General features: G+C 33.9%; 2 protein-coding genes across 2 annotated transcripts; one reads left to right on the forward strand and one right to left on the reverse strand.

The window, feature by feature from the left end:
* Positions 1-7,545: 7,545 nt before the first annotated feature.
* On the reverse strand, positions 7,546-17,136 carry LOC115698025 (urease accessory protein D). Its single transcript, XM_030625205.2, has 8 exons — positions 16,981-17,136; positions 16,815-16,880; positions 16,591-16,665; positions 16,416-16,460; positions 15,824-16,057; positions 8,765-8,847; positions 8,472-8,640; positions 7,546-7,868 (listed from the first exon to the last, which is right to left on the reverse strand). Exons 1-8 carry the CDS (start codon positions 17,077-17,079, stop codon positions 7,755-7,757), a joined length of 885 nt encoding a protein of 294 aa, XP_030481065.1. The 5' UTR covers positions 17,080-17,136; the 3' UTR covers positions 7,546-7,754.
* On the forward strand, positions 10,150-13,133 carry LOC133039845 (uncharacterized). The gene is made up of 2 exons (XM_061118845.1): positions 10,150-12,198; positions 12,463-13,133. The coding sequence occupies exons 1-2, from the start codon at positions 10,567-10,569 to the stop codon at positions 12,886-12,888; spliced, it is 2,058 nt and encodes a 685-aa protein (XP_060974828.1). The 5' UTR covers positions 10,150-10,566; the 3' UTR covers positions 12,889-13,133.
* Positions 17,137-18,005: the final 869 nt, after the last annotated feature.

Below are 18,005 nucleotides of genomic sequence, written 5' to 3' on the forward strand. Positions count from 1 at the left end.
ATGAAAAATTCTAAATATAAATTTTAATTTAATATTTATAAATTTTACATAGATGGATATGAAAATAACATGAATTATTTCCATTTTAGTAATAATTTCCAATAAATATTTAGAAAAATATTCAATTTAAGTTGTTACAAAATTAATTTAAATTAATTTACAACTCAAATTTAATTTTCTATAAATATATATTGCATTTCGAAAAATTAAAGTATTTAAGAATACAATTTTCGAAAATGCATGTTAAAATAAAAAATTAATCCTGGAAAAATTATTCTAATTTAATGTTGGCCCAAAATTAATTAATAAAATTAATTTACAACAAAAAATATAATTTTCCTATTTAATTAAATATATAAGAAAAATTTCAAATATTTAAGTATGATGATGAAAATCAACTTAAATATTAATTTTCTATTTAATTAAATAGACTAGAAAAATACTTCAAGCAAAAATATCATCTATCTAGATTTTCCTTTAACTAATTAATTCAATTTCTAATAATATACTTTAATTCAATTTATTTTAAATTAATCAATAAATGAAAAAATCATTGATTTAAGTTGATCCAAGAATTAATTAAAATAAATAATTAATTTACAACTTAATCTATTTTTCAAGATAAAATTCGAAATTCTAGCATTTAAGAAATGCAATTTCGAAAATTGATTAATAAAATAAAGAAAAAATATATTTTGAAAATTATTTAAATTTAGTTGAAAAATTAAATTTCAACTAAAAATAATTTTCTATTTAATTAAATGTCATGAAAAAGAAATATTTAAGTATGATGATAAAAATCAACTTAGATATTTAATTTTCAAATTAATTAAATGTATTAAATTCAAGAAATAAATAATTAAGTGTAGAGAAGGCTTAATTATTAATTTCTAGTTTAATACTAGGAAAAAATATACTTAAAATAAATTGTACCAAAATTAATTATATAAATAATTAATTTCACAATTTATAATATTTTCCTATTTTAATATTAGAAATAATAAGTAGTCTAGAAATAACTATCTAGAAAATATCTTATTTGACTAAGTATCTTTTCCACAAAATTTGAAAAAAAAATATCTAATTTAAGTTGTATTAGAAAAAATCTAGAACTTAAATATTTTTCAAATTTAAATTTAATTAAATATCAAAAATTAAGTTGTAACCACTTAATTTAAAAATATTCCATTTTAAGTTAATATTCGAAAAGATATTAACTTAAAAAATATCTAAAGAATCTTAATAACCAATGCCTAAAATTCCTCAACTTAATTTTGAAATTTGAAATTCAAAAGATATTCAGATTTAAGTTGGTTAGTTAAAGATAACTAAATATCAACTTAAATAGGAATATTTAATGAAAAATTTAAATTAAGTTCCAGAAAGAATCTAGATGGTTATAATTCTATATTTAATTAAATACAAGAAAATACATATAGTTTAGCTTAGAATAAAGAATTCTTTAAACTATAATTTTCTTAAATTAATTTCAAAATAAATGAAATTAATTATGTTGCTAATCAATTTTATTAGGTTAAACTAGTGTAATTAACCTAGTACAGTTGTTCAAATCAGGCAAATGGGCCTTCACAATTGGAGTGGTTTGTGTGAGGGGGTGTTGGGTTCAGTATGTCGTACCCACTTCTATGGCTCCCAACTCTCACACAAGGCCCAAAAGAGAGGAATTTAACCTTAATAAGAACAACTGTTATTAATTGAATAAGCCCAAAAACTAAATGGGCCTAAATAAATTCTATCAAGAACTATGATAATATGCATCTATAATCAAATTAAACACATAGGCTCACACAGGCACACTTTGGATGGGTCCTATCATGTTGCTAGGTCATACACAGATGAAAGAAGATTGTAAATTATACCTGTTACAAATTATTATCTTGACCAAGGGAGCCATCAGATCACTAGATCTGGCAAAAGGTAACCATGGCTATTTGTAATCAAGTAATAATAGGTTTTTAAAACTTACAAACAAGTTAAAACACATACTCCTGCAACAAGGTTAGCTGGATAGTTGGATGTAGGATTTATTTAATTTTAAATTAAATATTTAATTTCGAAAATAATTAATTAAATAATAAAAAAAAATCGAAAAATTTTAAAAGAATTTGAAAAAAATTCGAAAATTAAAAAAAAATATATTTAAAATTAAACCTACAATTTTGAAAAATTAGGTTTCAACCAACCTAAATATCATTTCAAAAATTTGCTAACTACTTTTAAAAATTAAATGTTATTTTAAAAATAAAAATTAAATAAAAATTAGAAAAGATAAATGAAATATCTTTTCAGATTTTAAATTTAATTTAAATAAATAAAATAACAAAATTTAAAAGTTAGCAAAATATCTTACATCTATTTAAAATTACATGATTATAAATATCTTATTTTAAATTTAAATAAGGTCAAAATATCTAAAAAGATTTTAAAAAAAAAAATCTTAAAAGATAAGATATAATTAAAAATATCTTAAAAGATAAGATATTTTAAAAAATATCTTATAAAATCTGACCTTAAATTTAAAAAAAAAATAATATATAATCAAATTTAAAAATAAGATAGATTTTTAAGCAAGAAGATAGATACTAATTCTATTCAAATTCAAATTACACTAATATCTTGAATTAAATTTAAAAAATATTAAATTAATTCAAAATGATAATTAGAATTGAATTAGGAATAGTAATAGTATAAATACAAAACTATACAAAAAATTGGAAGTTAATCCCATGAAAAAGCATGAAAAATCGAAGAAAAACAAAAAAATTCGAAACTGTACGGACAGATTTGCGATCGCAGGAAAATATCAAGACAAATTTCCGATTTTTTCAAATCTTCAAAAAATCATAACTAATTCAAATAAAATCCAAATTAAGTTTTGTAAAAGGCTAACTTGCTTAATTTTTTCCATACTATCCAATAAAAATAATTCCAGAGATAAAATCGCAATTATTTTTCACGAAAATTTCACAAACATCAATCAATCATCAAATAACACTCAATACAACATGATATCATCCAAAGAACATACAAACAATCGTTTTAAAGCTCAAATTTCTTGCAAGTAAATCAATTACCATGGCTCTGAGGCCAGTTGTTGGAAATTATTTTACCAGGATCTTAGATCTACTCACAAGTATGTTTATTAACACCCTAAATGTGAACTTTCTAAAACGATAAATTAAACACATATAAAGTTTAGGAAACCTTACATTGGGTGCAGCGGAATATAATGACTCCTTCCGTTCAGATATCTAGCCCTTGATTCCTTTCTGTAGCAGAGCATTATCAATATCTGAACCTGGATCTCTTTCTCTGAATCTTTGATGCTGAAACCTCCTTCGCTGATGATCTTTCTTCACGATCTTCCTCACTATGATTGAGGTATCACTTGATGTGTGTGGGCACTACTCTAATCACTAAGGATTTCGAAATATTGAAGAAGAAGAGAGAGAGTGGTCAGCTAAAGATAGGGAGAGAGAAGGCTCAGTTTTTCTGATTCAGAAAGTCTGAGGAAAAGTGTAATTTTCCTGAAGCCTTCACTATCTATTTATAGCATTCCACTAGGGTTAGGTTTGAATTATATGGCATTAAAATAATGAAAAAATCAATTTAAAATAGCTACAAAGGTGGCCGGCCATACCCTAATGGATTGGGCCTTACTTTTTGCAATTTTGCAATTTTAACACCTTTTGTATCTGATTTTCTCAAAAATGCCAATTTCCTAATTCAATCATTTAAATGTCAATTCTAACTATTTAATAACTATAAATAATTATTAAATAATATTGTCATTTATCATATTTATTAATTGAACCATACAAAGTACCATAATTAACAAATATGCCCCTATAAACTCTTTCTTTACAATTTCGCCCTTACTTAGTGAAAAATTCACAAATAGACATAGTCTAATTTGAGAATTATAATTGATTAATCAAAACCAATTACATGAGTCTTACAAGCAATATTATCTCAACTAGTGGGGGGACCATGGGTCTATATAACCGAGCTTCCAATAAGTAGATCAAGAATTTAGCACTAAAATTCACTAACTTATTAATTCTTCGTTGAATCCACGCATAGAACTTAGAATTGCACTCTCAGTATATAGAATGCTCTATATGTTCCACCATATAGACACATCATTAGTTATCCATTGTTATAATCCTAATTTGATCAATGATCCTCTATATGAATGATCTACACTGTAAAGGGATTAAATTACCGTTACACCCTACAATGTATTTATTCCTTAAAACACTTGACCCCGTATAAATGATATTTCAACTTATGTGAAATGAGTACTCCACCATTTATGTTCGTTTGGTCAAGCTCGAAGGAGATCATCCTTTGCTTACTATTCGCCAGATAGAAGCTATAGATTCCATGTTTATGCTAGCGCTCCCACTCAATTGCACTACCGTGTTCCCAAAATGTACGTATCACCCTGACCTAAAAGTAGGCTTAACTAACAAATCAAAGAACACGAATATCCTCTCAAGATTGAGCCTAATCATAACAGGATTAAGAACATTTGATCTAGGATCAACTAGGCGATATTGACTTGAATAGATATTACGGTAAATTTAATAAATCTAAGTCAAAGTTCAATATCGGTCCCTTCCGATGCATACTCCATGCATCCAACCTGAGCTCTACTTTAACCAATGCTCTGGAAAGAACATAGCACTTCTCCAAATGCAAGTAAACTCTGTTGTAGATTATCATATCAGTAAAACCCTATGTCTGATAAATCTAGAAAACTTTATTCACATAGTCATGTTTACTTTCCAATGTGTTGACGGCACAATAAACAGGATCAAGTATGTGAAAAGGGTTTCAGATGAATTTATACATCATGTACATATAATCATGAAATAAATCATGTGAACCATGCAACATTAAATGTTATTTCTGATCTATATTAATAAGCAAATCTGATTATATTGAAATGAGTTTTATTTAGGGCATAAAACCCAACACTCTTGACTTCCCACCTGAAAAGCTAAAGGCACCCCTTCCAGATGAAGTGCCAACTTCTGAATTTCTGGTCTAAGAACCACCTACTAACCTTTTTGCTCAAGAGCCAAGTTCGGCCCTTGCCAATACTGATTTGGGTGTCTAGCCTTAAATTTTCCCAATTGTTGCCTTTATCTTCTTCTTTATTTATTTATTTTGAATTTAGGGACAAATGTCTCCCTTTTTGATGTTGCAGAGACAATTGCTTATGCCTTTGCAACGGGGCCTTACATTGTAATTAATTTGCGTTTTTTGCTTTACTAACTCTTGAGGACTAAAACTACCTTTAAATTACATCTTGCGTTTAAATTTATTAAGTGATGTGACTTTGGATGAATTTTTACTAAGTAAATTTGATTCTGAACACCCTGAGGTTCCAGTTCCAACTGTCTAAGCCTTAGGATTTCAACTTTGTGCTTAGTCTTATGTCTTAGGTTTTCATTAAATTGTGTACTTTCGAATTCCTTGAGGTTATGATTCCAACAGCCTGAGCCTTTGGGTTTCAACGAATTTATCTTAACATGCGTATTCTTAAAATGGAAAACTTTTGAAAGTAACTTACTCTAGACTCCTTAAGGTTCCAATTCCAAAGGCTTGGAACATTTGGACTTCAGTTCTTACTTTTCTTTTGAAGTTTTCGTTTATTTATCGTTTTAGAAGCCTGAACTTCTTTTAATTGTCAACCTGGGCTAACTGGCAGTTGACTGATCTAGGCGTGGTAAGAAGTAATTTACTCTTAGTCTCCTGAGGTTCTGGTCCAAAGGCCTAGACCTTTTGGACTTCAGTTTATGCTTGTACCCCTCGATCATATAAAGAACACACATATTTAAGAGAATTTTTAAAGACACATGGTTGTACATAATACCCCTCAAGTGAGCTGAGAGCTTGGGCTCTTGGTCACCTGTAGAAACACACATAAAAGTTTAAAAAGACTTCACATTTTTCTTGAAATTCCTTTGTAATTATCATAAAATGATTTTTGCCCTAAGGCTTACATTTCTTGGAAAAAAAAAAAAGAAAATCAAATGTGCAAGAATAGAATAGGATCCGGACACCCCCTAGTCGCTGATAGTATCGGCGAGTGGTCCGCATTGGGCTTGTGGAATCTCGAATCCATCAAGTCTCCTTAAACAAGTATGTTTTGTCACACACCTTGTGCTGAATTTTGTATGGCCCTTCCCAATTAGGTCCTAGGACCCCCACTCCCAACTCATGAGATGCTAGAAAGACCCTTCTTAAGATGAGATCTCTAACTTTAAATTTTTAGTTCTTACTTTTGAATTGAAGTTTTGGAAAATCTTACTTTGATACATTTTCAGTTGAACTTGTGACTGTTCCAGAGTTCTTCAATTAGATATAGCGATTCTTGATCTGTGATTCTGGGTAGGGTCGTAGGTTTTTCACCTATGAGACGATATTGTGGTCTCAATTGAAATGACAGTTTTGTAGCCATAAACCATAAAGTATGGAGTGTGCCATATTGAAGTCATTTTTGTTGTCCGGTATGCCCGAATAACTCTGAGAAGTTCTTCCAAGATAATGTGCTTTGCAGGCTTGCAATTGCTTCTTCAATGTGGTCATTAGAATCTTGTTGACGGCTTCTACTTGTCCATTCGCTTATGGCCTAGCCACAATCGAAAAGCTTTTAATAATCCCATGATTGGTACAAAATTCAATGAAGTGATAACTGTTGAATTGCTTTCTGTTGTCAGACACGATCTTGTGCAAAAGACCGTAACGACATACAATATTTTCTATTTACATAATTGAAGACCTTCTTGTAGGTGATTGTGTTCATTGGTTCCGCTTCGACTCACTTAATGAAATAATCGACGACAACTATAATGTATTTTACTCATTTCCCAATAGGAATAGATCCCACTAACATCCGAGAAAAAATGGTGTGGTGGCACGCTCTAGTTTCCTAGGCTAGATATTTTAATTTTTCTGGTTTTTCCAGTTTTGGGGAGTTAACATCCGATATTTTACTTTTTTAGAAAAAAAAAAAAAAGTTTGTAAGTAGCTCTGCCACCATGAGAAAAGACAGACTTTTTGTGTCCATGAGTGGTAGGGAGAGTAGTGAGAGGATAAGAAACAAGACAGACTGAGATTATCATTTATGCCAAGAAAATAGGGACAGCCTGGTGCTATCATTTATGGAAGGTGAAGTACAACTTTGAGTTTGTTGTTTGTACAGAGAACCAAGAAAAATTCTTTAATGCCATGTTAGTGTTAAAAAAAATCTATGATACCATGTTAGAGTAAAAAAGAGAAGGATGGAATAGCCAGTAATAAGTCGTCTTCATTAATATTCGAGGAAATATATACAAGAATGGACAAGGGTATACCACTAGTCGACAAACCAAGGCAAGAAAGAAAAAAATACATTCATGCAACAAACTCTATAATACTACCAGTAACCATACAGCTCAGTGTTCATTAACTAACAATATATTTAAACAGTTATTACTTCTATTAGGTTTAACTAATCAATGGTTTTTGTGATGACAGTAAAATGGTCACTATTTATATTGATTTATTATTTACTTGGAAGATTTTATTAATATATTCTACAGATGGTACGCATACAGCAACAAAAATGAAAAGTACTCTGAAAATATTTTTCCAAATTCAGATTGTAAACGTTATGGAACAGTTCAAAGATGGATGAGTAAAAAGTAAATATCCGTCCTAATTAAATATTGAAAGAATATTCAGTTATATGGTAATACTCCAAGTAGTGGTTCCAAGCTAGCTAACTGATGCCGTAAAAATTGGTATACTGACTCAGTTGTCGCGGCCACTATTCGAACAACAACCCCTTTACCCTGCGTACATAAGAAAACTATTTCATTAATCTGAGAAGATCATAGAGTCCTAGCACTCTGGTAATGGGGTGGAAGAAAAGAGAAAAACAAAAGAGGAACCAAAAACAGTAAGGAGTGTAGTGTATTTATTTGAGAACTATCGCAGAGAACAAAGTTGGATGGTTGAGAGTGGAACACAGCCATCGGCTCAGATTTTGGTAGCATAGAATTCCATATTTTATTTTCCTCTTGAGATTTGATTTCTTAAACCATCCATTTCCATATAAGTAGAATTTAACTGTAGGCATGTCTCTCACCCAGAGATTGGGGGAGAATTAATCTATCTCAAGATCTCTGTAACATTAAGGCCGGCTTGTCTTTGATAATGAGAGTTCAGATCTGTCAGTTTTCAAGTTGACATGGCAGGGTTCCGGAAGAACTTAAGCCTGGAGGTGGGGAATGAGAATATACTACGAAGCTTTCGTTGAGAATCAAACAAGAAGCTTTCATTGTATTGGTAGCCGCTAGATTTTATTTTGTAGAATCAACAATATAGCAAAAGCATAATTTCTATATATTGTTGCAGCTACTGAAAGACTCAAGCTATGGCACTGAATGGCATACCTCAGAACCAAAAACACTCGACGAAGCAATAAAGTTTGGCTGGTTAATGCAATAATCAGGATTTCTTTTCCTTTTGTGAACCGAGGCAGGAGACGAAAACTGTAACTGCTCTGTCATTATTTTTCTCACATCTTCTTGAACTTTGTTTTGAATATGTTTCATCTTAGGCCTACCGCAAATCGACCATACAAAAAAATGAATAACGCATCAATTTTAACTTCTATTTAACATGTTCATCTTAATCTAACACAAGCTGGTAGAGAAGATTTAGAAAATAAATTTGCAGAACTAACCCCCAAAAGACAACCATTGCAATAACTTGGTAGCCCTGCATACGCTCTGCTATAGAAGAAATGCTTCCTTTCTCTAAAAGCACCTGTGCAAGAAAAGCTAGACCATTACATTAGAAAACACATGAGATTTTGCATATTCATGTTATAAGAAAAGCTAGACCATTACATTAAAAAGAAAAACATTAGATTTCGCATATTCATGTGATAATCCTCAGTACATTTTGTATGTAATGGGATTTTAGTTGCGGAAAAGAAAAGAAGAAGAACAGAGTATGCAAACTCTGTATTTGATATTATTGATCAGCAATGAAAATGTACAATGATGGAGCTATATATATAGCTCAATACAGAAAGCAAGTTAGTTACAAGAACTAACAGAAATGACACTGACAACTAATAGAAAACTAACTTTCACTCAACCAAACTAACACACACTCTTGCTAACTAACTCAATCTTGATATAGGAGGCTACCTAAGTAAATAAGTACTTTGTATTTTTTGTATTCCTTGTGGCTATTTCATTCTTTTTTCTAGCTGGCAGTTTTATTTAGTTAGGGGTTGACTTGTCTTCTTCTAATTGGATCCTAGACTAGTTGGCATTACGTAATAGGCTCTTTTTGTAAGGATAGCTTGGATTAGATAAGAGTGAATTCTTGTGGAGAGACCAATCCTCTTGAAAAATTAGGATAGGAGAGACAAGCCTCTCAAATGCTTGATTTGTATTATGTTTCCAGCAATTTAATAAAGATTTCTTGGAGGGATATCAGCGATTATTTTTGCAAGAATGAGAGTTTGATTCTAACTAAGAAAAGACTTATCAATTTGGCGGTGCGGTGAGCTGCAGACATGGGACCAAAGAAGACTAACAAAAAAGGGGGCTCGTCAATTCTCATGGAGGAAGAAATGGAAGCAATAAAGTTAGAAATGGCTGGAGTTAAAGACTCCATTCAGCTCAACTAGCAGATGCAACAACGATTTAAGAATTTAATGGCAAGTCAAGAAAGTTCATGAAAGGTCCAAGAACTCTGGAATCACACTGGAAAAGAGTCAAGGGACAAGAATTCTTTGAGTGGAGCTACACGTGATGACAATGAAGGAGGGACTACAGGGGTATTCGATCATGAAGAATGACAGGAAGATGCTTCCCAGGAGCTGTCAACTCAGAAAGAACTCATGGGTTTCACCACCATCGTCAAGAACATAGGTTGCGGAAACTTAAAATGCCAACCTTCGATGAGGAGAATCCAGATGGATTGATAATGCAAGCTGAGCAAGTACTTTTCTTGCTACCACTATGATGAGCGCGACAAGATCAAAGCAACTTTTATTTCCTTCTCCAGTGACGCCCCTTGTTTTGGTATCAATATTAGAATTAGAAGCTAACAATTTTGAGAAATGAAGAGATTGGTGTTCAAGCATTTCTGGGATACACAAATGGGGTCCTTGTATGACCAATTTCTTTGAGTAAAACAAGAAGGAAACATGGGTGATTACAAGAATGATTTCATTAGACTTTTGGTTCCATTGAATAGCATACCACCAGAACAGTTGAGCACTTTCTTGAATGACTTAGTACCAACAATCAGAGAGCTGAAGTAAGGGTACAACATGTTAGGCCTTAGGGTAATTAATAAAGAGGGTAATTAGGTAATTGTAATTGGAGTGTTGAGATTGTATAAATAGGAGAGTAATAGAAGGGTTTGTGGGGGGAATGATTTAGTTAAGTGAGCTTATAGCTCTTGGGAGAGAGCTGGGTCACCGACATTGAAGAGTATTTCCGACATCATCGAATTCGTGAGAGCATGAAGGTCTCTGTTGCCACAACTTGTCTCAGAGGAGTTGCTTGGCGATGGTTTCAAGCTGTAGAAGAACAAGATCCAATCAGAAACTGGTTGGAGTTTCGTATAGCCATGTTCAATTGTTGCAGTCGAATCAAAGATGATCCATACGATAAGTTGATGGCGCTACGGTATGACGGTTCTGTGACAGAGTTTCGTGATCGATTTGAGACAACAGCAAACCAGCTCCCTGATATTCCGGTAACTTTTCTTCGGGATATATTCTTTGGTAAACTGCCTGCTGAGATTGCAATAGGGGTGCACGAATATAGGCCTAAAACACTGGCGGAGGTCATTGCTAAAGCGCTCATGGTGGAAGAACAAATGAAGATGGCAAGAAATTTCAGCAATGGTGGAGTCAACCCATTCGGATTTTCGGCTGAGGTTGTGAAGACAGTAGACGAATCAACTACGCCCTTCAAGTCAGAAGGAGATGTCCCTTCGGACGTCACCGACGATGAAAAGGACATAAGGTCAGAGAAGAAAACGCAGCGGGGAACGGCACCGAGGAAGGAAGAGATGGAGACGACACCGGTGCTGGAGATGATGCCGGAGTGCTGGAGACGACACTGGTTGTGCTCTTGGGAGATGATACCGGTGTTGTACCAGGAGAAGCCGAGCCAGAATATTCCTCCAAAAATTCGTCAAGCTTGGCAAGGGAAGGCGACGCGGCTTGAACGTCATCTTTTGCCTATGGCAATGGAGGCTCACAAGCTCTTTGATCGTGGAAAAAACGACCAGCTAGTCATCGACGCCGTTAAAAATGAAGTGATGACGGTTTCAAATCTGAGAAGCGCCTTGCGAATGCTTCTAGCTAAACACCACGAGATGGCTCTTCGAGATACGCCGTCGAAGACGAACCGCAGCTCTTCGGAGCTAAAGGAGATGATAGGCGCTCAACTAAAGGATCCTAACATCGGTATCTTCTTTTCCTTACTCGGTTTATGTTGGTCGGAGATTCTTAGTTGGAGGGGTGAGACACGTCGCGGCTTAAAGGTGGAGCCGCCAGTGAAGAAGGGCAATCGGAGAGGCCTAATCCCATCAGATCTGGTTTTCTTGGTGGAGTCGCCTGAGAAGATGAAGAGCGGGGTAAGTTTCCTTTCACGTGTTATGGAAAAAGGCTCTTTTGTTAGAATGTTTACTTTTGACCCAACCCAAATAATGGCCCAATCAAATACAAACATGGGCCCACTTATCATTGGAGGTCATGAGCCCAAGTTATTGGATCCACAGTTAAGGATGGGTTTAATAATTTTAGTTCATGGGCTGATTTCTTGGAATCTTGATAGTGAGGCCTACTTTCCTAAATTTTCTATCCCAATAGGGCCTGGACCTTTCACCAAAGGGCATGTTCAATTTAAACAAAACCCATTTTTTCCAAAGCCTACGAGAATATCAGATTATACATATAGGGACACTATGAAAATATTTTTTCCTTATGTATACTTTGTCTATTGGCGGTCAACTTTTCAATTGCTAAGGCAAAGTGTTGCCAATTACCATGCCATGGACGGTAGGGAATCACTCTACTTCATGTTGGAGAGGGTGTTTTCATTGATGCTATTGGAAAAGCTCTCTTCTGTCATATTAAATGAGGTAAGCTCTCAACCTTTGATTGGGTTCACTGAATTTTATTTCTGTCATACAAAGAAATTCTGTTGTGAATTCTTAACTAAAGGAGATGCTATGGAATACTTGTGTGGGAATGTGCCAACCAATTACTTGGTGTTCTCGGGAATACTTGAAAGGGTTAAGGAATTGCAACATGATTCAATTAAACTTTCAGCCCAAGATCAAAACTCTATCCTCCCAACAATGATTGCTGAATTTTCTCTCTCTTTTGCATCTTATTCCTGGGAGGGATGGGAGCGAAAACACCAACTAGATGAATTATCCATTGAAGTTGCCTTATGGAAGTACAACTATCAATTTTTGGTGTGTAATGTTTCTCTTTCATTCTTGGGGCCTCATTGTTGCTGGGTTTTTGACCGGGGCAAGAAAATGAATCCTGAACATAATCAGATTTTGGCAAACTCAGTTTTTGGTCCTTCTCTTCTCGACCGGCTTTCAGGAGCACCCTTTGCAGCCACAACAGCGACTGTCCTACCATTTTTTCTGCACGCGAAGGGCGACACTATCAATTTACTCAGCTGGTTTTTCGATCGAGGTCGACTCACTAAGGAGAGATGTCTCTCCCCTAGCTTGAACACCATACATTTGCTGGCTTGGTTCTTCGACAGAGGACGAGCCAAAAATTGTTGTGGAGGCTTGTGTTCTTCACCTTGAGGACAAGGTGAATTTCGGGCGGCCGGTATTGTTAGGCCTTAGGGTAATTAATAAAGAGGGTAATTAGGTAATTGTAATTGGAGTGTTGAGATTGTATAAATAGGAGAGTAATAGAAGGGTTTGTGGGGGGAATGATTTAGTTAAGTGAGCTTATAGCTCTTGGGAGAGAGCTGGGTCTCTCGAATACCCAGTAAACTTGTTCTCTTTGTCACTCTAATATCAATATACTAGCTATTTCCTATTGTTGCTACTGTTTTGCTCTATTTTCTTTTATTTTGCTTCTGTTTGTACCAAAATGATAGGAAATTCCTATCACAACACCTCAGAAATGTGGATGAAGCAATGGATATTGCCAAAGCAATGCAGATAGATATATGAAGACTGGTGATCAACTAGAGAACATCTTTACGAAAGCTTTGAATGAGATTCAGGTTGATTATCTATGTAATAAGTTGGGCATGATCAATATCTATGCTCCAATTTGAGAGAGAGTGTTAGTTGTATATTAATTGTCTAATTAGCTTAATTCTAGTTTCCAATTGTGTAGCTTCCTATTCTATTATGTGTTTATCTATATATGTATTACTTTTCAACGAGAATAGACAATTGATTCACCATTTCATACAATGAAGAAAAAGGATGCATCTTTGCATTGACTATTGGCCCAGCAATCGCACTAATATACCAAAATAGTATCTGATACATATCATTGAAGAATTATTGTATGAGCTTAGTGGTACTATGTTTTTTTCCAAACTTTACCTTGAATCAAGTTATCATTAAATACCAACAAGGAAAGAGGATGTGCACAAAACCACATTTTGAACCCATGATGACCAGTATGAATTTTAGGTCATGCCATTTGGGTCAACAAACGCTCTAGCCACCTTGCAATCTCTTATGAACTACATATTTCGACCTAACTTAGCGAAGTTTGTCTTGGTGTTTTTTGATGACATACTTGTGTATACTATGACTCAATTGGAGCATGTCGACCATTAGAATGAAGTTTTCAGCATCTTTTCACAGCAAGAGCTCCATGTTAACAAGAAAATATGTGACTTTGGACAGAGAGATTGCACATTTGGGCTACATCATTTCTTACAAGGGAGCGGCAACTGACCCCGAAAAGATCAAAGCTATGATTGACTGGCCAACACCAACTACTATCAAACAACTTAAGGGGTTTCTCGGTCTCACAGGGCACTACAAAAGATTTGGAGCGAACTATGCTTGCATTACCCAACTCTGAAAAGATCAATTTGGTTGGAATTCAATTGCAGAAAACGCCTTCCTGGCCATCATGACAGTAATGGTATCAGTGCCAATTCTCACTTTAGCTGATTTTTCTAAGCCTTTTGGGGAACCATTGCTTACTTCAGTCAAACTTTAGGCCAACAAGCACGGAAAAAAGCAATCTATGAGAAGGAACTAATGGCAATAGCTATAACTAAATGGAGAACCTAATTAATTGGCTGAAAGTTTGTGAGACATGTTTCAGCATTAAGAAGGAGCTTAATCTCTTTGGGAACTTTGGATACCTGTGGCTACGACTAGGGCTGTTCAAAAAAATTAACAAATCGCCCAACCTGAATAAATCGCTCAAACCAAACTGAATAAACCGACAAAAAATATAACCCGAATAACTTTACGAAAAATTCAAACCGCCAAATGAATATATTGGCCAAGTTGAATACTAGTCTAACCCGTCCAAATAACCCGAATAAACCGATTTACATATTTTTTTACTAAAATTATTTATAACATAATATATAATTACATTTAATAGTCAAACTATTTTACATTTAAAGTTTATATTTATAGTGTTTATTTTGAGATTTAGAATTTATAGTTGATAATTTAGAGTGTATTTGAATGTTGAAGTTGAAATTTAGAATTTACATAAGAGATATTTTTTTTTATTCTATTTTTTGAAAAATATTGTATTTGAGTTGTGAGTTTAGAGAATTTGAGTCAAGGTAGAGATTGTTGGAGTTTGACTCAAATTATTTATTTATTTATCTATATTTGTAAAGTTACAAGTTTTGGTGGCCAAGTTTAGAGTGTCTTAGTGCTCAAGTTTTGTAACTTTATAAATATGTGCTTTTGTGAGAGAGATTGGTGTGTGTGTGAGAGAAGAAGAGTGAGTTGTCGAAAGAGGTGTGAGTGTGAGTGTAAGTTTGTAGAGTGGTGAGAGTAAGAGTGAGGTAAAAGCAAAGGGTGTATTGGGATTCAGGTGGAGAGATTGAAATAACGAGTGTGTAATTTTGAGTTATAAGTGAAATATATCTCTTTTTGTGGGTTTGGTAGTTTTACCAAACTGAGTAAAATTTCTTCGTTTCATTTTTTTATTGTTTCGATGGGCTTAACACTCTCAAATGCTTGATATGTATTCTGTTTTCAGCACTTTAATAAAGATTTCTTGGAGGGATTTCAGCACTTATTTTCGCAAGATTGAGAGTTTGATTCTAACTAAGAAAATACTTATCATCATGACACTTACCTTCAATTTTCAACATTTTTGTCATTTAAAAAAAAATAACAAAAAAACTCAAATTACAATGTTGCGTGGACAAATAATAGTGAACAGCAGAGAAGCTAACTTATCCCTGAACTACACAGATATCATATATATAATCCTTGTAATAATCACAAGGGCCCAGAACATGATGAAAACCAAAGTGATGAAGAAATTTTAAAATAGTCTGAGCATAAATTCCATATGGGTTCGGTTCATGGTGCTTGTACTGGTTCCATCTGAATAAATTCCCGCAGAATATTGCAGGTTCTAGGAAAAATTATACTTGACTTTCAAGAATAATAGTAGAAATAGGACATTTACTACCGCAACCAAAAGGGAAGAAAATGAAATAATATAATCATAACATGAAGTGTAATGGAAAAATACTAATGAAGAACTGGAAAACTCAATTACCGTATCAAGAAACAGAGGCTCATCATCTTCAATGAATATGTTATTTGTGCTTTTGTACATATCAAAATCCCATTTTTCACCACTTTCATGGCGCCCACTGGTAACCCAATCAACCATGAGTAGACTTGAGTCACCAACCATCCTAAAGACTTGTTTTTGAGTGTATCTTGCTGTGGAAAAACATGTAACAGGATCTGGAATTATGGCCAAAAGTGCATCACCGCTCACTCTTGCCTACTGCATGGCATAAATTAAGCCCTTGTCACTTCCAAATTTATGGATAATTCATTCAGTCAGCGATTTTGACACCAAAAAGTTTCCAACATTTTAAAAGAAAGCAAACTTTACTATTACTTATCTCTTGACTCTTGACTATACTAGTAATAGTGATACACACCCCCCGTAAATTTGTCAATGAAAAACAAAATATTGAGAGGAAATTTAAAGAGCACTTGAAAAACAAAAATCTACAAAAAAATGAGCCAATTACATGGTATTGCAAAATTTAAGAACAACTTTAAACTGATAAAGCCTTACAGGAAACAACAATTCATGTTACTGGGGTACATTTTAGAAATCGTTAGTATGTTACCTCTAAGACCTGCTCTGAGCACTTTGATCCCATTGACTTGTAGACCTCCAAAACCAAAAGAAATAAACCCATTTGAGATTTCCGAACAGTAAACACGGTCCAATAGAGTAGAGTCTCAATGATCAAAGCTACAAATGATGATAAGGGTATTGAATGGGAGAAGTGAAAGTTAAACCTTTGTTGAAGCTTGAGTAGTCAAGACAGCGTAGCAGCCATATCCGACATTAAACTTGAATGAAATAGAATCTCCCTGCACCAAATATCACACACCACTATCCTTTAAGTAAACTTATTAAGGATATATAAATATATATATACATTTATATTTATATATATACATGAAGAAGAGTTTTAAACAAGAAAATAGAACTAGAGAGAGAGAGAGTGAAAGGAACATACAGAGACAATGCCACCACCGTATGTGAGGCTATAAATCCAAACAGCGTCACATTTGGAGTTGCCCACCTAATGAATCAGATTAAGGAAAAGTATTAAGAGGAAATAGTTCAGATTGTTTCAACTTTCAATCCAAATATATACATATTTATACAAATAAATAAATAACCTTGTTGGGTACTATGAATTTCAAGGGATACTTTGAATAGCAGCTTGTAACTGTTGACTTTCCTCCAACTTTCTCAACCACTACTCTTCCCGTTTCCATCTCTCCCAACTCCAGGCACCCAAGAAGGACCCCCAAAAATAAAAGAAGGAAACGTGCGTTTGCGGCTTAACAATTCGGTCGGGTCGGGTCGGCGCAGGAAATCTGCTTCTACCATCGCAACCCGACCCACTAAAGTTGGAAAGGTCACTTTGAATTCACTAAGACCATCCTATTCCTCAATGGTATTCTCTATATTAAATTGGTATAAAATCTTTTACTTTTTTTTATTTGAGAAAATGATATGTATCTTATTCTGACCAGACAAATCATCTACCAAAATAGCTTGAAAAGTAGTAGGAACAAACTCCCCCACCATAGCAACGACCTTGGAAAGAAAAAGTCACAGTCGCTAACTAATTAGCTGCCTTATTCGCAAATCGTTTAACAAAAACACAAGAAATATTGTTAAGATCAGACATTAAAGTATGACAATCAAAAATAACTAAACTAAAAGGAGACAATAAAGAAGTCGAATTATATAGAGCATCAATAATGCTTTTACAATCTGACTCAACAACAATTTGATCTAGGCCCCGTTCTTTAATCTAGCTCAACGCTTCCTTCAACCCAATTGCCTTGCCAAAAGAAGAGAGACACGACCAAGTAATTCTTTGGACCAATGATAAATAACAGCTCCATGATGATCATGGACCAACTCTCCAATCCCGAAATAAAAAGGCATAGAAGTGACAGAGGCATCTATATTGACTTTAATCAAATTAATACTGAGAACCGACCAATGCTCCACATGAACACAAGGACTTGAATCCATTGTGTTTGTAGAATTTTCGTGAGCAATCTTCTATTGATTAAAGCAAGACAACGCAGCAGCCACCACCCCCATCTGCAGCAGAAGTTTTACTAGGCCAAACAAGCCCATTTCTTGCTTTCCAAAGAGACTAACAAATCACTGCAACATGACAAAC

Source organism: Cannabis sativa, chromosome 7 (assembly GCF_029168945.1).
Source record: "Cannabis sativa cultivar Pink pepper isolate KNU-18-1 chromosome 7, ASM2916894v1, whole genome shotgun sequence".
In the NCBI taxonomy this organism is placed as follows: domain Eukaryota; kingdom Viridiplantae; phylum Streptophyta; class Magnoliopsida; order Rosales; family Cannabaceae; genus Cannabis; species Cannabis sativa.

What these genes read in the sequence shown, in the direction of transcription:
- LOC133039845 (XM_061118845.1), top strand. Translation starts at nt 10,567, where the DNA reads ATGAAGGTCTCTGTTGCCACAACTTGTCTCAGAGGAGTTGCTTGGCGA. An exon ending in CTTCTGTCATATTAAATGAG is followed by an intron (nt 12,199 to 12,462) that starts GTAAGCTCTCAA and finishes TATTCCTGGGAG; the next exon opens with GGATGGGAGCGAAAACACCA.
- LOC115698025 (XM_030625205.2), bottom strand. Translation starts at nt 17,079, where the DNA reads ATGGAAACGGGAAGAGTAGTGGTTGAGAAAGTTGGAGGAAAGTCAACA. An exon ending in ACGGTGGTGGCATTGTCTCT is followed by an intron (nt 16,666 to 16,814) that starts GTATGTTCCTTT and finishes TATTTGGTGCAG; the next exon opens with GGAGATTCTATTTCATTCAA. An exon ending in GCAATGGTTGTCTTTTGGGG is followed by an intron (nt 8,641 to 8,764) that starts GTTAGTTCTGCA and finishes GATTTGCGGTAG; the next exon opens with GCCTAAGATGAAACATATTC.